Genomic DNA, 27,538 nt, shown 5'->3' with positions numbered 1-27,538 from the left:
CACCCTGACACATTGCATTTCTCAACACCTCCCCTCAATGTGATGAGAGTCTTAACACCTGGCTTTGACCTGGCCTACACTCCATACTCATATGGTTGGTGCGGTCCGTCTAGGTTGCTCTATGAGCTACAATGTTGGCTTGGTCTTGACATTTTACACATCGGGAGAGTGGGGTTATAACTAGGGGTAAGGAGCCATGCTCCTCATATGATCTAGAAAAGATGCTCGGTGTTGCCTCCATCCTGGGAGGCCTCATCACATTGTCTTCCTTCTTTGTTATTACATTGACTTCTTCGGCTCCCTTTTTATGCCAGCAATCCTTTTCTACGCCTCCAATGTTTTAAAGCAAAGGGAGAAGGCACCTTTGGCAACAACCAAATCACCCCCACTTTCCAAGAATCAGGCATAGCTCCAGATTGCCAGATCTCCTGACAAATGGACGTAAATGGACCCTTTCTCTCCCTCTCTATGAGACCAAACACGTGGGGTTGGCAGTATGGAACTGCAATGGCATGTTGTGGTCGAATCCAGGAGGCTTGAGCGAGATTCTCACAAGCAGGGATGTCATTTTTTATACAGAAACTCATCAGAGCCCTCAGAGGGGTTTACCATACATAGCCGAGTATGAGTGGGAGTCAGTTTTTCGAGGCGAGACCCGCACATCAGGAGTACGTGGCTCTAGGGAGGTAGCTGTCTTTTTTAGATCCCATCTCCGACAGATTCTCAGCATCGTCCGGAAGGACGCGGATGCACGATATCTTTGGGTGCGGCTACAGCTTAGCAATGACAAAGTCATCCACATTGCTGTGTGTTATTTTGCACCACGCCCCTCCCCTTACGCCGCACAGCATGGCCAGTCACTGTACTTACCATTATATGAGGATATCATGGAGTTCTCACAGTTGAAGTCCTCCTGCTCGGGGATTTCAATGCAAGGATGGGAAGTCAGCACGTCCCACTACTCGATCTAGATGACCCTATCAGACTACAGGAGCTGGACATCACTGACACAGGGCTGCAGCGATCATCACAGGACCGTGAGGAGGTCACAGTGTACGGGAGATATTTCTTAGAGCTAGGAGCTGCACATGGTCTCGTTATCTATAATGGGATGTCCCGATGGCCCTCCTCCAGCGCCCTCACCTCCTTCCCTCGCTCAGGAGGTACTAGCACTATGGACTACCTTATGGGATCTCCGGCTTTCGCACACCTTATCCCCGACTTCTCCATCCCGCCACCCCCTTTTGAGGCTGACCATGCTTACCTCTCTTTCACTCTTACCTACACACCACCCGTCCCTCCACCACCCCCTCCCTCCCCCCCCATCTCACATTACACTCAGGTCCTCTTTGATCACGAGCTTGACCTTGTTTACTCCAACCACATCTACCGCCAACTCCAAGATGTGGAACCTTCTGTCCCCCTATCCACCCTCACAACACAGCTCACCACCATAATCCACACATCCGCCACAGCTTCTTAAATATGCACGTGGTAGTCTACCGACAAGCCACCTTGCGGTTCCATGCCCCAGAACTGTTGGTATGATCACGAATGTCGGGCCACACGCTCCCGTCTTAAGCATGAGGTACGGATTGGGCAAATCACGAAGCGCCAAGCGCAACGGATTTCTCAACGGCACCCAACGCAAGAATTGAGAGTTCTATGCTCGGAAAGAGGATGAGTTATACCGACTTTTCTTAGGGCCGAACTGCAAAGAGGCATGGAGGAAACTGAGAGAACATCGCCCTCCCACACCTATCACCTGCCCAGACACATGGCACTCCTAAGCACACTCCCTCTATCATATCCTCCATCAGCCACCCCTACCCCCACCACCAGACCCTCGCCCTACCACTTCCACCTTCTTCACAAAGGGCATGGTCCTCAAGGCCATTCATAGACTACGCAATGGGCGAGCCCAAGATCATGAGGGACTCATTGCCGAGTACATCTCGCATGCCCATGATACCCTAGCGCCCCTACTACCCTACATGTTCAATAGAGCTCTTTGTGAAGGATTTTCACCCTTTTCGTCCGCCAACACCATCACCCCCATCCTCAAAGCCAGAGATCCACTTGATCCTAATAACTACAGAACGATCATGATTGGCCACACATTGGCCAAACTCTATGGATCAGTGCTAGAGGCGGAGCTCAGTATGACCATTTTCTTAAGTGAGAGAGAAAAATTACATAAAAACCATTAGAATTAAGCATAAATGAAAATTTATGTAATTCTTTACTATCATTGATCAATTAACTTCAATAGCATTCATCAATTTATGTAATTCTTTACTACCATTCATCAATTAACTTCAATAGCATTCAAAAACCATTCCAATTAAGCTTCTCAAGCTTGAGAGGGGTTGCGAAGAGAGAAACATTGAGAAATTATAGAAAAGATCAAAATTCACCATTTACCTTACAAATTGCTTAATTCTTAGTTCACGGTAGAGGCCCCCAACCAATCAATTGGTTTAGTATATTGATGGAGCCACCAATGGAGATTGAAGAAAGAGGGAAGCTCCAATTTCTTCAATTTGGAGAGAATAATAGAAATTAGCATTATTTTCGCATAACTCTAGTATAGTAAAATTCTCCTATTTTTTTCAAAGGATTCATATTCTATTCATAGGAGAGGGAGAAACCAAAGCTAACTGATTTCTAAAATTTTTCAAATTCAGTTTGGTTGAATTTGGGCTAGATTTGGACCTAGTTTGGTTCCTTTTTGATTCGGTTTGGTTCAAGAGAGAGGAGAGATAAAAATATCACATTATTTTTTAGTTTAAAACTCATTCAAGCATGTGAAGTAGGCGCCTCATTGAAAGGACTCCCCTTCCTTATATATGTGTCAAAATGGAATCTTTATACCCAAAATATCTCATATTTTTTATATTACTCATAGTTTCTTACTTATAAACCTTGTACATATTGAACTCTTCATCTTATGTGAGTATTTACTTCTAAATATCTTTCCTTTTTAACTATTAGCCTTGTCTTTAGTCAACTCTTCATCTTATGTGAGTATTTACTTCTAAATATCTCCCCTTTTTAACTATTAGCCTTGTCCTTAGTCAACTCTTCATCTTATGTGAGTATTTACTCATTTTTGGGAGATTTTTCTTTTATTTCCTCATTTATCTTCTCCTTACATTTGGATGAATCTTATTGGTCCATAGGAACCTTAATTTGAAATTTCGAAAAAATCTTCACCCCTAGGATAATGCCTCTTGAACCGATTATACTTAATTTCCAATGCACCTTCTGAAAATCTTTTTGAATTTCTGTTTCAGGGGAATTCATTTTAATAATATGAGAAATTTTTCTATCTAAAAATATTCAAAATCTGAATATTCTCTCTCTAGAATATTTGCTCTCTCTATATCAAAACAGGCGGAGACAAGATCTTTTATATTTCTGAAGAAGAGATTGATTACAGGAGAAGATGCTGGACATCTTGAAAGGCTGGGGAGCAATCTTACATTCTCTCCCACTTGAAAAACGCGAGATGCCCTCGTCTCGCAATTTGGGAGGTAATCCCGCAAGATGTACAAATATGAGACTAAGAGAAAATTTAATTAAAAGTAACCACCAAGAAAAGTCTCAAGAAAGCAAGACTCAAGACAAGAGCAAGATTTTAACTTTATTCACTCTTGGAACATATACAGTAAAGATAGAAGAACTTTTTACAATTCCATGAGCCCGTCCATCATATGGTCACAAAAGCAGCACACGTATAAGGTAACTCATCTATGGGAATAATTCGGTCCGTTATTGCAGCACCTTATGAGGTGACCTAATAAAAGGGCCTCTAAGAGACAAGCCAAAAATGGGATAAAGGCATATCTTCTGGTGAGGAAGAAAACACGCAAGTAAGAAGACCCGCTCAGAAAACCCACCATGCCTTGATCTCATCACGCAATAGTATCGGGGACCTAAATCCAAAGCTTCAATAACCATAGCCAAGCGGACATTGTTACGAAAGTGATGCTGACCCCACCGTGTTACCCTAGTTATGTCTCGATAGGTCCGCCATTTGGTCTGAGCTACAGAAGTTCCCAAGTGAGGAAAAAGTAAGCGCTCATACAGTTCTATAAAATCCTTCTTCACAGACTCGCTTGCGTCTTGAAGGTGAGAAATCATCATGGATAAAACCAAGTCCTGCTGCCAAGCCATAAAAGAGATTAAAAAAGAAAGGAGATCGATGGAAGTAAGATTACTGCGAGCGACAAGTAAGAGTTGCGACTTGTATAAAAGAAGGAACTAGCGTAACCTAGAAGCCGACGGTGTATCTTACCACTGAAGTTTTACCGTCTTTCCATGATTTGGGCTTGGCGCATAATTCTTTAGAAGGCTTACATGAAATTCATTATGAACTTTGAGATGAGGAGATAGAAGAAGCTTGTAGGTTAAGTCACCTACTTTCTTTGAAATCAGATATGACTCACAATATCTGGGGGATAACTTCTTATACTTCCCAAGAGATAAAGAACTTCTTTTGGGCCGTACTCGAATGAGACCATATCTGCTTCTTTGAATTTCTCTGACTATACTCTTCTTATCTACATACTGTTTCTGTCGATCCTGGGCAGCTTTTATATCTTTATGAATTGCCTGCATCTGTTGCTCCATGTCGTCAAGCATTTCTCTGGACATCTCGACCCTAATCAATGGGTCGGATCTAGTTAATGGAGTTAAGCAATCTTGTCCATACAGAGCTTTAAAATAAGTAATACTTTTACATTAAGATAATAATCTTTTATGCATACCTCTATGCATGAAATTCAAATATGATAAAAGTAACACTTTTATATTAAAATAATAATCTTTTATGCATACCTCTATGCATGAAATCCAAATATGATAAAAGTAACACTTTTATATTAAAATAATAATCTTTTATGCATACCTCTATGCATGAAATTCAAATATGATAAAAGTAACACTTTTATATTAAAATAATAATCTTTTATGCATACCTCTATGCATGAAATCCAAATATGATAAAAGTAACACTTTTACATTAAAATAATAATCTTTTATGCATACCTCTATGCATGAAATTCAAATATGATAAAAGTAACACTTTTATATTAAAATAATAATCTTTTATGCATACCTCTATGCATGAAATCTAAATATGATAAAAGTAACACTTTTACATTAAAATAATAATCTTTTATGCATACCTCTATGCATGAAATTCAAATATGATAAAAGTAACACTTTTATATTAAAATAATAATCTTTTATGCATATCTCTATGCATGAAATCCAAATATGATAAAAGTAACACTTTTACATTAAAATAATAATCTTTTAGGCATACCTCTATGCATGAAAATCAATTATGATAAAAGTAACACTTTTATATTAAAATAATAATCTTTTATGCATACCTCTATGCATGAAAATCAAATATAATAATCAATATGCATCTTCTATGCATAAAAAAGATACTTTTAGAGTATAGAATTGATAGGAATTACTCTTTTAGCATAAAATTTAATTACTAGAAATCCTCTTTTTCTTAATTCATCACTTATGCATAACATAAAAATCAATTTCTCCATGATTACAATAAAATTCTTTCAATTAATCTAGTATGATAATTCCTAGAATATGGTAGGAAGTCCTCTTTTCATGCTTTGAATGAAATTATTTTATGTGTAATTTTTACAAAAATTTTGCCATAACTCCGCTACTATGACTGATAAATCTCAATTATTTTAAAAGATAAAGCTTATCAGTAAGAGAATGATTAGAATGATCCCTAATTGGATCATTAATCCATAATGGATTGAATCATCAATATTTATGAAATACATAAACTAAAAGTATAGAAAAAAGCATGTGATAGGATGTGATAAGATGCGTATGGAAAGTGATAGGATGTGATAAGAGGTGTATGAGATGTGATAGGATGTGATAAGATGCGTATGGGAAGTGATAGGATGTGATAAGACGTGTATGAGATGTGATAGGATGTGATAAGATGCGTATGGGAAGTGATAGAATGTGATAAGAGGTGTATGAGATGTGATAGGATGTGATAAGAGGTGTATGAGATGTGATAGGATGTGCTAAGATGAGTTAGGATGTGATAAGATGTGTATGGGATGAGGTAAGAAGTGTATCTGATGGGATAAGATGTATATGGGTTGTGATAGGGCGAGAATGGATGTGATGTGGATGTATGAATGTAGATGTGGATGTGGATGTATGAATGTGGATGTGTATGTATGGATGTGAATGTGGATGTGGATGTGGATGTATGAACGTAGATGTGCATGTGGATGTATGAATGTGGATGTGTATGTATGGATGTGAATGTGAATGTGGATGTGTATGTATGAATGGGAATGTGAATGTGGATGTGGATGTGGATGTGTATGTATGAATGTGAATGTGAATGTGGATGTGGATGTGGATGTATGGATATGGATATGGATGTGTATGTATGGATGCGAATATAAGATTGGATGTATGATGTGGATGTAGAATAATGAATGTGAAATAATGTGTCGCTGATATGAGTGAATGGATGAGAATGAGTACACATATGAATGGAATGTGGAATTAAGTAATGTGGACTGAGGAGGGATAATGTGGAAAGACGAGAGTTCGATATAGAAACTGTATTTTGTGACCTGTTTGTAAATGACTGTTTTATGTCAAGAATGCTGGGGAAGCATTTTGACCGTCTTGTGGATTAAGGTCATGGAGACCTAACTGATAAAGTTGCAACTGCTGACGGAGAGTCAATGGAGGACGTCTCGCGTAGCAAGGTCGACTGAGGTCTTGACCAGCCTCGGTTTGATTTAAATGGTGAGCTTCCGGTACGGTGGATGAGGGACCAAGGAAGCGGACTATGAGTGAAGCGCTAGGTCACCTGCGAAGGATCCTAGAGGGTGCTGACCATATGGTGCTCGGGCTCTGGGTCGCCGAAGATACCCACACGTGCGTCGTGGAAGATATTGGAACAAGGAGTAAAAGTTGTTTTTCCGAAACCGGGCATGGATCTGGTTGATTGACCTTGCTGGTCCTCAACGGATGAGTCCATGGCTCTCTTATATGGATCTGTTGATTGATCTTGCTGATCTTCAACAAGGATTCCATCTTGATTTTTATATGTGAAAATATTGTCGGGTACTATGAGCTAGGAACTATTGAAAAGGCCCCTGAGTGAACAGGTGGTGAGCGTTCTGGTTGCCAATGATGCCATAAGTGCACCGATGAATGTATGATTGGAAATATGGATTAAACCAGAGATTTTGAGGATTGTCATCAGTGAGATAATGGTTTCATTAAAAGATTGTTTTAAAGTTAGCTGATGCTGAGAAAAAGGCAATTTCATATTGGGTGTGTAAGTGGTGTGACTAGTTTTATATTTGCATGAACTTCCGGCTAGAGGGTCTGGGAACTCTTTTCCCTAGTACCCGGGATAAAACCTAACCAAATCCCTAATTGGATCCCATCACTACAGTGGTTGGGCGGTTGGCTAACCCATGGGACTGGATGGGGTTAGGCTGGACTGATGGATCCGTAAATCGAGACTCAATTTCTGTTATTACGATAGATAAAGTAAATCCCGGATAGTAATTGTTCTATGGATAGGAATCAACGGCTATGCCTCTTGATGGTGGGGAAAAAAGCGTTGATCCCAATGATCCAAGTGCAAGTTTCTTCCTTGATCTGATCGAGTATCTTTATAGGTGCAGTCGGATCAGCTTGATCAGTAATGGTTTTGACTACGTTAGAGTAAAAAGTTATCCTGGTGGAATCGCCCGTGCTTTCCGGGTAAAGGAAGTTTTTCCGGGTTCGGTTTTAGAAAAATCGACGGATTAGTCTTTTGTCCGGATATCTGTGGACGAGGCCCCGAGTGTGGAACCTGCCCCGCGCAAGAAGTGCTACTTCCGCTGCTAGCACCCCGAATCCGTTGCGTGGTGGGGACAGGGATCTTACAGTTGGTATCAGAGCAAATTGGCAAATAATGATCAACTGAGAAGCCAAATATGTCAAAAATTTATCTAGAAGCACAAAAAGGTTGTAATTGTGTGATATAATTCATACAATTTGATATTCAAACTGAAAATTCGTAAATTAGTAATTGGGTCTTCAGATGGAAGTACCGCAATTGTATGGAATCCTGACTTGTTTGAGACCTAGACATGATGGTATTTACCTTATAGTTTCAAGTATCATGACTACCCGTATATACCGAGGGTATAACTGTAGCTCTTTACCGGCAGTATATACGAGTAAATCTAAGACTTGAAATTATAAGCATAAATGCTATCCAGATGATGATTTCGAATGTGGATGATATGATTTTTAATTCTGTTTGAGAACTGATGAATTGATTTGGATTCTGATTGAAAAATGATGATTTCTGAAATTTAGTTGAAATATAATAACTTGAGCGAAACCACAATGAGGATGAATGGGATGAGTCCCTGTGATGATATTCATAACTAGAATAATGATAATGATTTCAGCAAATCACTATGAGATTACTGGATTGTGCTGTCAAATTGCTACTGTTAACACTTGACTCGGTAGATCAAGTTAAGGGATGATAAATTGAGAACTTGCTTGACTGAAATTCCCGTGGAGGAATGTTCAGAAAGAAATTTTTCGGTCTAATGGACCATTATCGTGTTAAAAATATGGATGATATGATCTGAATGAATTGTTATTTAATGATGAGTTCTATATAAGGGATATTTATCTCCGTATTCTGTTGGGTTGACCAGAATATAAGGAACCCCAGAATAAATTGGATCTTAAGAAAAAGAGTTGTCCTCTACTTTGCGAGATGAGGACATCTCGCATTTTTTTTAAGTAGGGTAGAATGTAAGATTCCTCCCCCAGCCTTCGAGGTATACAGGAGTAAGAACCTCCCTTTCTGATCTTATAATTATTCCCTCTCAAAAATAAAAGAAAGATTCTGTTTAAAAAGAAAGACCCTTTCCCCAGAATACTTTCTCAGGAGCCCACCTGTTTTAAGAATTCAGAACGATGAGTTCAGAAGTGAGAACCGGTGTTTTGGATGCCAAGGTTTTGGTCATCAGTTAAAAGACTGCCGGACTCCTGCCATGTCAAGGACACAGGGAAGTCAAGAAACCCAAATTCAGAGACCAATCCCTTTATACCAGTCTAATCAGGGTAAACCAAGTCATCGAAGATGCACTTCGGTCATGCTGTGGCAGGGAAACCAAGAAGTGGCTAAGCTATCTGCACCTAGTCGAGTTCGCCTACAATGCTTCTTATCACAGAAGTATTGGGAATGAGCTCTTTTAAAGCTCTATTTGGACAAGATTGCTTAACTCCATTAACTAGGTCCGACCCATTGATTAGGGTCGAGATGTCCAGACAAATGTTTAACGACATGGAGCAGCACATGCAGGCAATTCATAAAGATATAAAAGCTGCCCAGGATCGACAGAAGCAGTATGTAGATAAGAAGAGGACAGTCAGAGAATTCAAAGAAGCAGATATAGTCTTCATTCGAGTACGGCCCAAAAGAAGTTCTTTATCTCTTGGGAAGTATAAGAAGTTATCCCCCAGATATTGTGGGCCATATCTGATTTCAAAGAAAGTAGGTGACATAGCCTACCAGCTTCTTCTACCTCCTCATCTCAAAGTTCATAATGTATTTCATGTAAGCCTTCTAAAGAAATATGTGCCAAGCCCAAATCATGGAAAGACGGTAAAACTTCAGTGGTAAGATACACCGTCGGCTTCTAGGTTACGCTAGTTCCTTCTTTTATATAAGTCGTAACTCTTACTTGTCGCTCACAGTAATCTTACTTCCATCGATCTCCCTTCTTTCTTAATCTCTTTTATGGCTTGGCAGAAGGACTTGGTTTTATCCATGATTTCTCACCTTCAAGACGCAAGTGAGTCTGTGAAGAAGGATTTTATAGAACTGTATGAGCGCTCACTTTTCCCTCACTTGGGAACTTCTGTAGCTCAGACCAAATGGCGGACCTATCGAGACATAACTAGGGTAACACCGTGGGGTCGGCATCACTTTCGTAACAATGTCCGCTTGGCTATGGTTATTGAAGCCTTGGGTTTGGATCCCCGATACTATTGCGTGATGAGATCAAGGCATGGTGGGTTTTCGGAGCGGATCTTCTTACTTGCGTATTTTCTTCCTCACCAGAAGATATGCCTTTATCTCATTTTTGGCTTGCCTCTTAGAGGTCTTTTTATTAGGTCACCTCATACCAATGAGGTAGGTGCTGCAATAACCGGCCGAATTATTCCCATAGATGAGTTACCTTATACGTGTGCTGCTTGTGAGTGCTGCTTCTGTGTCCCACACCTATCACCTGCCCAGACACATGGCACTCCTATGCACACTCCCTCTATCATATCCCCCACCAGACCCCCGCCCCACCACCTCCACCTTCTTCACAAAGGGCATGGTCCTCAAGGCCATTCGTAGACTACCCAATGGGCGAGCCCAAGATCATGACGGACTCACTGCCGAGTACCTCTCGCATGCCCCACACCATCACCCCCATCCTCAAAGCTGGAGATCCACTTGATCCTAATAGCTATAGGACGATCATGATTGGCCACACATTGGCCAAGCTCTATGGATCAATGCTAGAGGCGGAGCTCAGTTCATTTGCAGAGAGCCAGGGATGCAGAGCCTCAGGACTGTCTGGCTTTCGGAGGAGCTCCTCTACCCTTGACCACATCTTCACCCTCCGTGCCATCATCAAGGAGGGTAGATCACGACACCAGAGCATCTACTGCTGCTTTGTAGATTTCCGCAAAGCTTTTGATACTGTACCCCGAGCCCGCCTCTTACACCGTCTACAGGAGATTGAAGTCCCATCTGATATGGTTTGAAGCATCATCGCCCTCTATGAGTCCGTCACCGGGACCAGTGAGAGCCCCAGGAGGTACATCACAGGAGATTTCCAACACCATTTGGGGTGGAACAGGGCTGCCCTCTATCACCCACTCATTTCGGCCTCTACATTGACGAGATCTCGAGCTTCATTGATGGATTAGGCAGGGCTGGTCCCACACTGGCAAGCATATTGATCCCCATACTACTTTATGCAGATGACATTGTCCTCCTCTCAGACTCAGCTGAAGGGCTTCAGAGACAGTTGGATGCCCTACATAACTTTTGCACTCAGCGGGACCTCTCTGTTAACCTTGGTAAAACCAAGGTAATGCTCTTCAATACCTCCCGCCCCGTCACATCCAGATTGAGCTTCACATATAGAGGGGATCCTGTGGAGATTGTCTCATCTTATGTCTACCTTGGTGTCACTTTCAGTGGCCCACGCTTTACCATGCTTCCCGCAACACATAAAAGAGTGACGCGGGGATATGCAGCCTTGAGCTTACTTGAGCGGCACTGCTTCCACGCACAGTTCCAGGACCCCAGGACGAAGGGCTGGCTTTTTGACACCCTCGTCACACCAGCCTTGATGTATGGAGCACCTTTCTGGGAGCCAGATTTATCCGATGAGGATTGGCAGCAAGTTGAGAGGCCCCAGGTCATGATGTTCTCCCGTATGATCCGCAGCAAACCATCAGTCCCACACCAAATTATCCAGGCAGAGTTTGCTGCAGCCCCGATGGTAGTGGAGGCACTCTCCCACATAGTCATGTACCTTCATCGCATCAGTCACATGGATCCCTACAGGTACCCGAGGCTTGCCCTGGAGTCTTCCAGACAACTAGCACTTGAGGGGCACTCTGGAGTATGGTATGCACTGGTTTCCAGTTGGTTCTCAGTATACGGGCTCAGTTGGTTCTCAGTATACGGGCTCTGCATGGACCGCCTACCCCCCCTTCAATACAGTTTGGACTCCCCTTTTTCCGGCTGTCTCACGAGGATACCAACCGGGTTATCCGGTCAGATCTTCTTAGCCTCTACACACATTGCACATGGAATGAAACAAAACGAAACCTACCCATCGAAACGATGTTTCGCCCACATGTAAAGTGAGGTCAAAAGAACAGGGGGGAGGTTTTTTTTTTTGCAAATGCGATTTTTGCCGTCGTTTTCATCTTTGTTTGCTGCCCATTTGCCACTTCACGGATCCGACACTTCTTCTCGGCCGCAACCTGTTGCTGCGCCTCTTCTCCTCGTCCACTCCTCCTTTTTGCTCCTTCACTTCTTCTCCTCCACGCCTCCTTTTCCTCTTTCTCTCTTCTCCTCCACCGTCCACCCCTCCTCTTACTCTCCTTTTTTTGTCTTCCAACTTTCTCTCCTTTTCTTCTCACCTTCTTCCCTTTTCTTCTCACCTCCCTCTTCCCTTCCAACTTGTTTCTTTCCTCCTGTCTTTCTCTCCTTTTCTTGCCCAAATTTTGGCAATACCAAAAAACCTACTCCCAAAATCATGAATTTCATACCCACTAGTCCCAAAAAATGCATCTTCATCTTTCTGTTGGCTATGTTATAACTTTGGTATGTGTATATAAGAAGTGTCATTTAGAAACCTTTGCGTTTCGTCCAAAACAAACGAAACGAAATGAAACGAAACCTTCAAAACAACGACACGGGCGAAACGGACGAAACGTTTCATGATACTATGTACCACAGCCACAAGAATCCCACCCTACCACCTATACTTTCTTTACCGCCTCGATGGTAGAGAGAGCTATCCGAGCATGGGAGATCGGCTGACCACACATGTATACAGAGTGAGAATCTTATTTATGCAGCTGACACACTAGGACCCTTTGTTGCTCACCTCTTTAATAGGGCACTAGTGGAGGGCCTACCAGCTGAGTGGACTATGCACACCATCGTGCCTCTCCACAAAGCGGGAGACATGCTAGACCCCAGCAACTACAGGATTTTCATGATTGGTCATACATTGGCCAAACTCTATGCCACAGTGCTCAAGGCAGAGTTGAGCTAATATGCAGAGAAGGAGGGCCTACGAGCACCAGGGCAAGCTGGATTCCGACGAGCTTTCTCCACTATTGGCCACATATTCACTCTGAGATGTCTGATTGACCAGTCTAGGGCGCGGGAGAAGAGATTATCCTGCTGCTTTGTGGATTTCCGCAAAGCATTTCACACGGTGCCACGAGAGAGACTCTTCCAGCGCCTACAGTCATTGGGGATCCCGTCACAGATGGTTTGGGGCATCTATGCTTTATATGAGCAGGTCTTCAAGCGCATACGATGCCCCGGGGGCTATCTGCTGTTATTGCTAGCACCATAGGTGTGAAGCAAGGATGCCCACTCTCTCCTACACTATTTAGGCATCGATGAGGTGGCTGACTTCATTGGTCACGGTGGTGGGGACGGGGTAGACATCTCAAGTACCACAGTCCACATTATGCTATATGCAAATGAAATTATTCTGGTCTCTGAGTCGCGGATAGCACTACAACACCATCTCCATGCACTCGATGACTTCTGCACAGAGAGGGGGCTTACAGTGAACCTTGGGAAAACCAAGGTCATGATTTTCCACAACTCGGGGCCGGTTCGACGACAGGCCATCTTCACACTAGCAGGAGGACAGGAAGAGGTGGAAGACTCAGATGTGCACCTGTGGATTACATTTACGACTCCGCCAAGAAGATTTACTATGGCACAGGCAGCCAGGGATAGACTCACACGAGGGTATGCAGCTCTGGCCATGCTAGAGAGGCAGTGTCACCAGGCACACTTCCAGGAGTCCCGCACGAAGGGGTGGTTGTTTGACACACTAGTCACCCCTGCTTTGATGTATGCTGCAGCAGTATGGGCACCTGCACTCGCCACCTCCACATGGTCTCAGATAGAGAGGCCTCAGTTTCTCATGCTCTCACGGATGATCCGCAGCAAACCCTCCGTCCCACATGACATTGTCCGGACGGAGTTTGCTGCACCTCGTATGCTAGTAGAGGCCCTCTTCCAGACGATCTGCTTCATACAGAGGATCAGAGATATGCCATCAGATCGACAATCACATAGAGCTTTTGAGGCGTCCAGGCAGCTCGCAGAGAGTGGAGATAGGAGATCATGGTATTCACAGATGATACAGTGGCTCACTCAGCGTGGTCTCGACATAGATCACCTACCACCTTTCCAGTATGATATATATGCACCACACATCCAGCTCTCTCACAGTGAGAGGAACAGAGTCCTTCGACAGCATTTATGGCAGCGATACACTCAAGAGACTTGGATTACACCCAGTCAGCCTCGACTACCGAAGATGCTATACTACAGAGATCAGTTTATGCGTAACTCAGCGGATGGATTCATACAGAGACCTGGATACATGGATGTGTACATGCCTCAGAGTTCCCGAGTGGTGATTGGCCAGCTCAGAGTGTCATCACACCAGCTTGAGATTGAGGTAGGTAGGGCGGCACGGATCCCTAGAGCAGAGAGGATATGTAGACTATGCCAGGAGGAGGTTGAGAGTGAGGAACATTATGTATGTAGATGTAGAACATATAGTGTCATTAGAGAGAGATACACCACCATCTTCAGTGGACATCCCTCACTCCACCAGATCATGGAGTCCGCAGACCAACGCTGATTTGGCCAGTTCTTGTTAGAGAGACAGCACCACAGAGAGACACTGATACGGACTCATACCACAGGGAGAGGTGGGCGACAGCTCCAGCTCACCAGGCTACCAGACTCCCAGACTACGTCAGAGGGAGATCACAGAGATACGGGCTCGACATCAGCACCATATCCAGGAGCGGCTAGCTCACTTACACTCTCTCTCTACTGTGCTCCCTCTCTCGCTCCTCTCTGCCTGTGGGGAAGCGCTGCAGAGTAATCTCGAGGAAAGGCTCCGAGTCTCCAAGAGAAGCTCGAGGCCCTCGAGACGGCTATGAAGGCACTAATCAAGGAGAACAAGAAGACATCCAATTCCAACCTCAATGAGGTGGAGAACAAATTACACCGGCACATCATGGCCCTCGAAGTACGGGTCACAAAACTTGAACAAGAGAACATGGCACTCAAGGAGGAGGTGAGTGCAATTACAGTGGAACTGGTAGAGCCATCAAGAACACCGAGAAGGAAGAAGGGGAGATCAATGACAACACTCTCACGGCCATCAAAGAAGAGATCACAAAGGACATGGAGGGGAAACTCGAAGCCAAGCAATCAGGATGGGTTGAAGTGGTGAAGAAGAACATCCATAAAGAAGTGAGGGAGAAGACTCAAAGGGAAGAACACCAAATCATTCACACCACCATTGAAGAGGAGAAGATGAGGCAAGCCCGCCGCCTCAACATTCGACTAATAGGTATTGCCGAGACACCCGACTCCAATCCCGAGAAAGATGGAAAGCTTCTATGCAAGAAGCTCGGCTACAGGGAAGAGGACTCTCTCCCCTTCACCAAAGCATGAAGAGCCGGGAAAGACTCAACATGCAAGCGAGCCCTCATCCTCCAGTTTGCAGGAGAGACGGAGAGGGCCACCTTCATGAGGAAGAGGGTGATTCTACGAGGATTATAGGGAGATCCATCTATTTGGATGACGACCTTACAAGGATGCAGATAGAACACAGGAAAACATGCATGCCAAGAGTCCTACAGGACCGGAAAGATGGCAAGAGAGCATTCTATCACGATGGCCGTGTCATCATCGATGGCAAGGCCACCGATTAGCGCTAGGCGGCCTATGGGACATCGGCTATGGAGGATCTAGATTCACAGATACACACAGCAGTTTGGAACTGTAATGGAGCACTTTGGACACATCCGGGGAGGATGGAGGAGGTCATGGAGGGACGGGACATCATACTACTTACAGAGACGCACCAACGCCCAGAGAGGGGGATAACCAAAGTAGAGGGTTATCAGTGGGAGTCGACACACAGGGGGACCACACGGCAGAGCACATCGAGAGGATCTGGAGGTATCGCGCTACTCTTCAAGCGAGAGCTACATGAGCGCCTACGGGTGGTAGCACGTGACTACGAGGCTAGATACATGTGAATCAAACTGCAGCTCTCGGCAAACAGGGTGTTATACTCTATGCTACTTCTCTCCTAGACGATCGAGATATGCCATGACAGCAGAGGAGGAGAGTAGAGAGGAGGAGGAGGCCACATGGCCATTGGGAGAGTCATCATATGCAGCCCTTTCAAATGAGATCATACACTACTCCAACCTAGGGGAAGTCCTCCTTATGGGGGACTTCAATGCACAAACACAGAGCCGACAGTGCGACATTTATAATTTTGAGCACCCCGAGGTGATGCACACACTAGAGGTGGAGGACACAGGAGCTTGTAGGGTGTCAAAGGACACGGGGCTGGATAACACCAGATATGGTCATCACTTACTTGAGTTGGGAGCCCGACACCATCTCGTTATTTATAACGGGATGAGACAGTGGCACGATTCAGGAGCACTGACATGCTTTCCACGATCAGGGAGGGTAGCACAGCAGACTACATCATGGGGTCCATGGAGACCACACAGGTAGTGACATCTTTCACCATCCCCCCTGTCCTACTGGTGCGGATCACACGTACCTCTTGCTGTCACTGGCGAGGTTCACACCAGCACCCGCACAGCCCACACAGGCATCGCATACCACTTTCTACTTCATCCATGACCTGGCAGACATATATGGGCAGCATGTATATGACGGGCTACTCCAAATGGATCCCCTGTCACCTCTAGACACACTCACCACTCAGCTATCACCTCTACTACATATGGCCGCCACCCGCAGCTTCCCCCATCATACACACATTGCACACACAGATATATCTAGGAGCATGCCCCAGAATCGGTCGTATGATGATGAGTGCAGAGAGCTATATAGACATCTCCATGCCCAAAGAGCACTGGGGACCATTACACAGAGACAGGCGAGCCGACAAATAAGGACCCTTACACGCCGGAAGAGGCGTGCATATGAGGAGGCACAGTACTGGGATATATACCACTACTCATGAGTAGAGATACAGCCACTGCATGGTGCAGGATGAGAGAGCCTCACCCTTGTACCCCGATTGAGGATCCACACACATGGCACACATATGCAAAGAGCCTCTACCATATCCCTCACCAACCGCCCATACCACAGCCACAGGAGCCCCGCCCTACCACCTCTACTTTCTTTACCAAGCTATATGCCTCTATTCTTGAGCAGGAGTTGAGTAGATGGGCAAAGAGACAAGGGGTCCGAGCTCAGGGACAGGCCGGTTTCAGGAGGAGATTCTCTACTTTGGATCATATCTTTACCCTCAGGGCTATCATTGAGGAGGGTAGAGCACATGGGAGGAGGATCTATTGTGGCTTTGTGGATTTCCGCAAGGCCTTTGACACAATGCCCAGAGCTAGACTGATGCGCAGGCTGCAAGACTTGGGGGTTCCATGTGATCTCATTTGGGGTATTATGGCACTTTATGAGACAATAGTTGGGCAAGTCCAGACTTCAGAGGGTCTCTCCCAGCCAATACACTCCACTATAGGGGTGAAACAGGGCTGCCCGCTCTCTCCGACTCTATTTGGACTATACATTGATGAGATCTGACATCTCTGATTATATTGGGACATGAGGGGACAGAGGAGCCCAGTTGGCAGGCACTTGGATACCTCTGCTCTTATATTGGGACATGAGGGGACAGAGGAGCCCAGTTGGCTGGCACTTGGATACCTCTGCTCTTATATGCTGATGATATTGTGCTTATAGCAGACTCACCAGAGGGTATGCAGAGGCACTTGGATACTTTACATGCTTATGCACAGGACAATGGGCTCTTAGTTAACCTTGGTAAGACCAAGGTTATGGTGTTTAACACTACAGCTCAGTGGGTTTGGAGATCAGCGCCTATTTTCACATATGGGCAGGACAGTGGAGTATGTTGACTCATACACATATCTTGGAGTGGTGTTCACTGGGCCCACATTTTCCATGAGGGGGGCAGCAGAGGCCAGATTGACTAGAGGATATGCAACACTAGGAGGTCTAGAGAGGATGTGCTCATAGGTACAGTTTCAGGAGCCACGCACTAAGCTGTGGCTTTTTGACACGCTGATCACATCGGCTATGCTATATGGAGTACAAATCTGGGAGCCTAGCCTAGATCGTCACAGTCGATCAAGATGCAGATACGATGGATGGAGATCGATGGAGAAACCACTTGTGTCCATGATCTCCAAGATGATTCGGGCTAAGGCCTCGGTACCCCATGAGATTATTAGAGCCGAGATGGGAGCACCACCGGTCGTAGTCGAGGCTCTTGCCAGATCAGTGTCCTTCATTCATAGCACCTGGGAGCTTCCCCAACACGGGTATGCACGACTTGCTTTAGAGTCCTCTCATCAGCTAGCCATGGAGGGAGACACTTCATGTTGGTATGCGCAGATAGCATCCTGGTTTGAGCTCCACGGGTTCAGTTTAGACAGACTTCCACCCTTCCAGTACTCTCTGGAGGCACCCTCTCTCACCTTGACACATTCTGAGATTAGTAGTCATCAAACAGGACCTCATTCAGTTGGACACTAGGAGGACATGGCTAGAGCCCTCACAGGAGTTGGGGACGAAGATGGCTTTCTATAGAGACCATCTTCTCCGCACCACTGAGGATGGCTTTATACTTAGACCGAGCTACATGGATACCCATCTGTCTCATGGATTGAGGTGCGCCATTGGGCAGATCCGCACCTCCTCACATCAGTTAGAGATAGAGACAAGCAGATTTAGAGGCATACCTCCAGGGGACAGGATTTGTCAGATTCGTTGGATAGAGCCAGAGACGGAGGAGCACTACATCTATCGCTGCACAGCATATTATGAAATTCGAGGGCGCTACCATTGCCTTTTCTGAGAGGGATTTGGACCACTGGCTAGAGTCATGGACTATTGTGATCAGCGATGCTTGGGTTTTTATCTCCTGGAGATCCACAGGCTCAGAGAGTCCATTATCAGGAGCAGACGCCCGACTGGCAGGGAGTCCACACAGAGACAGATTACTGACTTCTTTAGAGGGACTACCCAGGAGGACACACAGCCGACAGCCCAACAGCAGGCACCCCGTGGGACTCTAGTTGAGAGAGCTATCCAGTTGGGCAGATCTAGACGCCCAAGGGTTCGCGGATCCTCACATCGGAGACGGTGCCTACACCGGAGGATTCAGAGCATCATTGCGAGGCATCGGGCTCGCCCGACCAAGCATCTCACTATGGTAGATATCCACGCCATCCGGCAGAGACCCATGTTAGAGCTCCTAGGATGATTACGACTCCAGCCATATATTGTTGTACTCACTGTCACTTTTGTACTCCCCCATATTCATGTATTCATGTATCCATGTACTTATGTACCCCATTTTGACTAATAGCATTAGCTTCCCACTCTTCCTAGTTGCTGCTTCCGGCGGATGCCCCCTACTGATGTATTGTGGGGCTAGATACTTACCTTCAGTTCATTCTTTTCTTTTCCAGATAGTGTATCAGATGTCACATGGTTGTAACTTAAGTCTCATAGGTCACTTTGGCCTTTTGAAGACGTTAATATATAACATTACATTTTATTTCATTTCTCTCTCTCTGTCTCTCTCTAACCAGACATTGTGTGTCTCTCTCTAACCAGACATTGTATCAGATCCACCATGATGTAACTTTTTGGTCTCATAGGTCATTATGGCCTTTTGAAGACGTTAATATAACATTTCATTTCATTTCATTTCTAACCTCTAGACACACTCACCACCCAGCTGTCATCTCTACTACACACGGCCGCCACCCGCAGCTTCCCCCATCATACACACATTGCACACACAGATAGATCTGGGAGCATGCCCCAGAATCGGTGGTACGATGATGAGTGCAGAGAGCTTTATAGACACCTCCGTGCCCAGAGAGCACTGGGGACCATTACACAAAGACAGGCGAGCCGACAAATGAGGATCCTCACACGGTGTAAGAGGCGTGCATATGAGCAGGCACAGTACTAGGGTATATACCACCTACTCATGAGCAGAGATGCAGCCACTGCATGGCGCAGGATGAGAAAGCCTCGCCCTCGTACCCCGATTGAGGATCCACACACATGGCACACATATGCAAAGAGCCGCTACCATATCCCTCAGCAACCGCCCATACCACAGCCACAGGAATCCCGCCCTACCACCTCTACTTTCTTTACCGCCTCGATGGTAGAGAAAGCTATCCGCCGGTTACAGCATGGGAGATCGGCTGACCACACAGGTATACAGAGTGAGCATCTTATTTATGCAGCCCACACACTAGGACCCTTTGTTGCTCACCTCTTTAATAAGGCACTAGTGGAGGGCCTACCAGCTGAGTGGCCTATGCACACCATCGTGCCTCTCCACAAAGCGGGAGACATGCTAGAACCCAGCAACTACAGGACTATTATGATTGGTCATACATTGGCCAAACTTTATGGCGCAATGCTCGAGGCAAAGTTGAGCTCATATGCAAAGAAGGAGGGACTGTGAGCCCCAGGGCAGGCTGGATTCCGACGAGCTTTCTCCACTATTGACCATATATTCGCTCTCAGATGTCTGATTGACCAGGCTAGGGCGCGGGAGAAGAGATATACTGCTGCTTTGTGGATTTCCGCAAAGCATTTGACACGGTGCCACGAGAGAGACTCTTCCAGCGCCTATAGTCATTGGGGATCCCATCAGAGATGGTTTGGGGCATCTATGCTTTATATGAGCAGGTCTTCGGGCGCATACGATGCCCCGGGGGGCTATCTGATGTTATTGCTAGCACCATAGGTGTGAAGCAAGGATGCCCACTCTCTCCTACAGTATTTGGGCTATACATCGATGAGGTGGTTGACTTCATTGGTCACGGTGGTGGGGACGGGGTAGACATCTCAGGTGTACCAGAGTCCACATTATGCTATATGCAGATGATATTATTCTGGTCTCTGAGTCGCGGATGGGACTACAGCACCATCTCCATGCACTCGATGACTTTTGCACACAAAGGGGGCTTATAGTGAACCTTGGGAAAACCAAGGCCATGATTTTCCACACCTCAGGGTCGGTTCAATGTGACAGGCCATCTTCACACTAGCAGGAGGACGGGTAGAGGTGGTAGACTCATATGTGTACCTGGGGATTACATTTACGACTCCGCCAGGAAGATTTACTATGGCACAGGCAACCAGGGATAGACTCACACGAGGTATGCAGCTCTGGCCATGCTAGAGAGGCAGTGTCACCAGGCACACTTCCAGGAGTCCCGCACGAAGGGGTGGTTGTTTGACACACTAGTCACCCCTGCTTTGATGTATGCTATAGCAGTATGGGCACCTGGGCTCGCCACCTCCACATAGTCTCAGATAGAGAGACCTCAGATTCTCATGCTCTCACAGATGATCCGGAGCAAACCCTCCGTCCCACATATTGTCCGGACGGAGTTTGCTGCACCGCCTATGCTAGCAGAGGCCCTCTTCTAGACAATCTGCTTCATACAGAGGATCAGAGATATGCCATCAGATCGACTCTCACATAGAGCTTTTGAGGCGTCCAGGTAGCTCGCAGAGAGTGGAGTTAGGAGATCATGGTATTCACAGATGATACAGTGGCTCACTCAGCATGGTCTTGACATAGATCACCTACCACCTTTCCAGTATCATATACATGCACCACAAATCCAGCTCTCTCACAGTGAGAGGAACAAAGTCCTTCGGCAGGATTTACGGCAACGATACACTCAAGAGACTTGGATTACACCCAGTTAGCCTCTACCGCCGAAGATGCTGTACTACAGAGATCAGTTTATGCGTATCTCAGCGGATGGATTCATACAGAGACCTGGATACATGGATGTGTACATGCCTCACAGTGCCCGAGTGGTGATTGGCCAGCTCAGAGTGTCATCACACCAGCTTGAGATTCAGGCAGGTAGGGCAGCATGGATCCCCAGAGCAGAGAGGATATGCAGATTATGCCAGGAGGAGGTTGAGAGTGAGGAACATTATGTATGCAGATGCAGAGCATATAGTGTCATTAGAGAGAGATACACCACCATCTTCAACGGACATCCCTCACTTCGCAAGATCATGGAGTCCGCAGACCACCGCAGATTTTGCCAGTTCTTGCTAGAGACACAGCGCCATAGAGAAACACTGCTACGGACTCATACCACAGGGAGAGGTGGGCGACAGCTCCAGCTCACTGATTTCTTCCAGAGATCTATCCCAGTGCCTATCCTGACACAGGAGGGGGTTACACTTCAGCGCGCTGCGAACCTCCGAGCCAGACGGAGACGGAGAGCACCAGGCTACCAGACTCCCCCAGACTACATAGAGATACGGCTCAACATCAACACCATATCAGGAGTGGCTAGCTCACTTACACTCACACCCGGAGATCATGCTCCGAGGTATTTTTGCCTGGCCATCGCCTATGTATCACATATTACACCCCCATTATGGTATTGGTTGGAGCTAGACAGATCTGCATTGCATTCTTGTATACCCATGCGCATATAGGTTGCATACTGAGCCTCTAGCAGTAGTGCTCCATCCATCACACCCCCCCACTAGCTCAGTACTTTCATAGTTTATTTCATGTTCATTTTGTCCTTTTTTTTTCTGGACATCCAGAAGACATTGACAATTGTACATTGATTTGTCTCGTAGGTCGAGTTCGGCATCTAGTACACGTTAATACAGCTTTCTTTCTTTCTTCTTCTTTCTCTCTCTCTCTCTCAAGCCTATCCATCTCTTCTAAGGCCACGAGATTGTCTACAAGAGTTGCGTGAAAGCATCAAGCATCGCCATTGAGCTGATTTGCAAGAGTTGATTTTATTCTGTTTATCTGAAGGTGATAAGTTTCATCCAGTGCCTGCAGAGGTTTGTAACAAATTTCCCCTTTTGAAATAAAGAAACCAAGTGGGAACCGACCCATCGTCAGTCCCTGAGCACGCACCACACACATCATGAATCTTGTATCTACACCCATGCTCCCATTGCATCATCTGTTGTTCTTCATAATACTTATGTGGATGAGTGGGCTCGAGATGGGCATCTCAACAAAGAAAAAACAATTTTAAACGCTCCAAGTACTACCACTTCAGATTATTCTAGTGGTTCTTTCTCCTATCCCAGGGACTTTGTAGTTTTAACCCTTAGTGTCAGTTGTGGAGCATGTCATTTCTAATGAGCTGATAATGTGTACCTCCAATGTTTTAAGAAAAGAATATTTTAAGGCTATGTGTAATACTCATATAATGATCTTCCCCAACATTTAGAAGACAAGACTCTGCACTAGTCCTCGCTTACTCTAAATAGCTCTTGCTGGGAAGCCTTGACTTGAGCTGCCTTGGTGATCAGATCTTCATCTTCTTCTTTTTGTTTGACCTCCAGCATTTCATCTTGGTACTGCTCTCTCGCTGTGGTCAACTAGTAATACAAGAAAACTTAGAGAGTTTTTGACTAGATTTTTAGACACATCAAATACGGCATATAATATTATTTTAAGGCACTTACTGATCCTTCATCCACAATTCTATGATCAAGAAACCTCAAATCCCTTAGATGTCCAATCACATAAGTCCTATACTCTTGCTCCTGCCATCCCATAAAGAGATCATTATGCTATTAGGCTCCAAGATTTTTTATTTTTTTTCAGTACCATCACAAAAGTACATTTCTGCCTTCTTTAAAACAAACATTTACACATTTACAACCATTACTCTCCATTTTGGCATCGATTAAGTTACAAAAAGAAAAATAGTTCAATGTCTCAGACTCCTACGTATAAATTAATCATCTATTACCACCACTTTATGCAATAGTGAACTGTAACATGAACAAAATAATAGAACCAGACATGGAGAAAATGATCTCTATACTTTACCGATAATGCATCCTTTTCAAGGTCCCTTTGAGAGCATGCATGAAGTGAGCCCAGAGTGAACAAGGCACTCTCCATGGTTTGCATAAATAATAAGAAGCTCGCAAATCTCAAAGGTGACATTTTAACTCTTTAAAATGTGCCAAAAACATTGAAGGTTCATTTTTCTTAAAAGTACACACACCTCAGAAATGAGAAACTAAAGCATAAAGGACTAGTATCTAAATTATTCCCTCAGCCTGTGTGGTTCTCAGGTTGATCCTTGCAGAACTCATCTCATCCCCTCTATTCACATCACATCCATCCATCCATTCACATCTATCTGATTCACATCACATCTCATCACACCTATTCACCTCACATCTCATCACCTCTATTCACATCACAACCACCCATCCATTCATTCACACTTATCTGATTCTCATCACATCTCGTTTCATCTATTCATAGAATTTAAACATAGAATTTAAGAGGATTCTAATTTTTGATATAAAGATTCTTTACGCATCTATTTATGCATAAAAATCAACTTCAGTGGGAATAACACTTTTATAAAAATCCTTTTATGCATCTATTTTTGCTGACGTCTCTTGCACAATATAGTACCCGTTTGCCTCACCTCGAAGGGTGCCTCAAGATGTAGCTTGCTTGCTATGCTTGCCTAGCAACTACCTGCATAGAGATTTGCTTCGGAATCAAAGGGAAGAGATGAAGTTACCCTTACCCATGTATCACTTTATTTGTTACCCATGTATCATTTCCTTTGCTTGTCTCTTCATCTCTTCACATGAGCCGATGCTCAAGAAAACCACATGCAAATGTCTCCCTAAATCCTAGTAAGAGAATAGCATCATACCTTTTCAACCACCATGACTAGCCTTTTGATGGCCAAAAGATTTGAATCAGCAATAGAGCCATACCCCAATGATTGGGTAGAGAGAGACAAAAGGTCCAGATTATGAGACCAGTACCCTTCCGGCGGAACCACTCAGCCCAAGAGTACATCATAATCCTCAAAGCAATCATTGACACAGCCAAATACAGAAAGGAGAAACTTTGATGATGCTTTACAAATTGCCTTCCACTTGAAAATCAACAGTCTGCCCTTATTATGTAATGCTTTGGTTCCGGCAAGTGCATATTCCAAGGCCCCATTATTGAGAGCATGGTTAAGAAGTAATGTTTAAACTTGGAAATCAACAATCCGCCCTTATTATGTAATGCACGTTTTCCGGCAAGTGAATATTCTAAGGCCCCATTATTGAGAGAAAGCATACTTGAGAAGTAATGTCCAAACATCCCAATCATAATACGTACATAATGCCAAAACAGTTCAAATGGTATTCATTTTAACCAAGAGAAAATGTTTCCTTATAATAAATACCTTCTTTTTGCACATAACCTTTTTCCACGAGCCTTGCTTTATATTTGTCAATGCTTCCATCAGCTTTATACTTCAGTTTTTTTTTTTTTTTCAAGAAAGAGACTTCTATCAAGTATGAAAAAGGCATACAACAATCAAGGCTATAAGATAGAATCACCCCAATATGTAAGGTGATTTCAACCACTGAGGAGCATCATGATGCCATGAGAGACCTGTGGGACTAGAAGAAAAGAAAATGCCACCGTCCCACTCCTACATAAATATAACGCGCTTTGCCAGCACGGAATGAGAGGACCCCTGAATACGAGCCCAAGTAGCCATGAGAGTATGGATGATATCACCCCATATAGTACTAATGCACCGAGACCCAAAGATCTGGACACCCTCAATAGCCTCCGGGCATCTAGCTCTCCAGATTTGCCATGCTGTAATACTGGCAACAATCTCCAAACTGGTGTCAATCCTTTGTCTGGGGGGTGCATAATTGGACTGAGAGACATCCTGCAACAAACCATGTTGGGCAATACCTCTACGAATAAAAATAGCACAGTCTGTACCACTGCCCTAGTAAAAAATATGCGGACTTGATTGGGAGAGCCAAAGCAACTGCCCCCCAAGTCACATGCATGGCGTGGCCACTCAATTTGCCCATAAGTTGGGCTATAGAAACCCAAATCTGTTGTGCAGTGCTGCATCCCCATAAGCAATATTGTACAGTCTCAGAATCTGCCACACATCTCGGGCACGTAGGTGCTACACCGAAGACCAATCCCCTGTGATTGGTGGGAAGACCACCATGTAAAAATAACCAAAAGAAATGAGAGATCTGACTCCTTCTGTATGAATGCCAAAGCCTATGCCAATATCTATGTTGTATCGCTAGACAGAGATCATGACTCACCCAATGAGGCCTGAGAGTAGGGATCCTATGCATCTATTGAGTGAGGAGAAGCCTAGCATTCTGGACCATGAAACTGAAAAAGGAAAGGATTTTCAATGGATCGAAGGCATCAATCCACTCCCACTCTTGTGGATCCCACTGAAGATATCTGATAGGACTGCCACCATAAAGCCACAAACACCAAGAACCATGAGTCACTATCTGAGGAGAAGGGTCAATGAACCGATGCTTCCCGGAATGACCAACAATTCTCACTGGACTAAGCCTAGCATCTGGGATGATCCCCTCCATGCTACATCTCCTCAATCTTGTTGAGATATTGAGCTCATCTAGTGAGGCAGTGGACACTGATGACCCGCCTGGGGGATAGGCCCCACACTTACACCACTGGCATGGTTGGTGAGATCATGGGTGATATGTGGCCAGTGGGATGACAGGCTGTGTGACAGCCATTCTAGAGACTGGCATAGTTATAGCGCCAGCTCATTTAGTTGGGTTCACACTATAGAGAACCCTAATATGTATTTGGTTGAGTACCTTTCATATGTGTGTACTCTTATCTTTGTATATGGTGTGTTGAGTGTTGAGTGAAGAAGAAGATTTTCAGCCTCTCACCTTGTGTGTTCTCTATTAGGGTTTTGTGAGTGTGTGTGTGCTTGCAAGAGCTCAAGTTCTCTTCTCCCCTGCATCTTTTCATGGTATCAGAGCCTGGTTCATACTAAGGGCTGAGCTGCAAGCAAGAGAAGCACAAGAAGTGGTACAAGGGTAAGAGCTTCAACCACTCTTCCCTATTTGTGTTAGCGACTACACCCTGTCGGGAGCTCTACAAGAGGCACCAGCAAACGATCTCTGATTGAGGAGCTTTCCTCGCGGGAGTAAAGCTATAGGGCAACAATAATGTCCTATCGGACGAAATTTTTTGGGCCAAAAACGCGTTTCGGGCGCGTCTCGACCTCCGTTTTTCAAAAAACAGGCAATTTCGAGCACTGTGGGTAAGTCATCGATTCTCTGCAGAACTCTGTTTTAAGAACTGCAGGAAGACAGATTGGTTGTGCAGACACTGTGTGCGCTGCAAAGAGGTCAACAGTTGCCATTGGGTGTATGTATGCACATTGAGGTCACTCGTTGTGACATTTGAGTGTACTACAGTACCACTGCAGAAAATACAACAGTTTGTGCAGGACAAACCAGAGTGCTGTTTCTGGTAAATTTGTGTGTCTGGCAAGATGTCAAATGATGGCATAACTCAGATTGTTGCTGAGAAGCTTGATAAGAACAACTTCCATGCTTGGAGGTTCATGCTAATAAATTTCCTAATGGGAAAGGGCTATTGGGACTATATAGAAGGTGAGCATGAAGAGGCATAGGAGATATCGGACATCAATCCGATTGCTGCAGATGTGAAAGAGGTCAAGGATTGGAACCAAGGAGCCAGAAAAGTTA

General features: G+C 44.8%; 1 protein-coding gene across 1 annotated transcript in view; it reads right to left on the bottom strand.

Annotated features, from left to right (window-relative positions):
- Positions 1 to 27,538, bottom strand: part of LOC147608919 (dynein regulatory complex subunit 3-like) — a 168,569-nt gene that overhangs the window by 77,660 nt on the left and 63,371 nt on the right. The window contains exons 6-7 of the mRNA XM_086788617.1: positions 23,444 to 23,524; positions 23,237 to 23,356 (exon numbers count right to left, since the gene is read on the bottom strand). Of these exons, the coding sequence (XP_086644743.1) occupies positions 23,237 to 23,356; positions 23,444 to 23,524 (201 nt within the window). The remainder of the gene's footprint in view (positions 1 to 23,236; positions 23,357 to 23,443; positions 23,525 to 27,538) is intronic.

Source organism: Cibotium barometz, chromosome 52 (genome assembly GCF_041138505.1).
Source record: "Cibotium barometz isolate CiBa-2024 chromosome 52, ASM4113850v1, whole genome shotgun sequence".
In the NCBI taxonomy this organism is placed as follows: Eukaryota; Viridiplantae; Streptophyta; class Polypodiopsida; order Cyatheales; family Cibotiaceae; genus Cibotium; species Cibotium barometz.
Note: the sequence above shows the minus strand (reverse complement) of the source record. Positions and strands in the feature narration are given on the sequence as shown.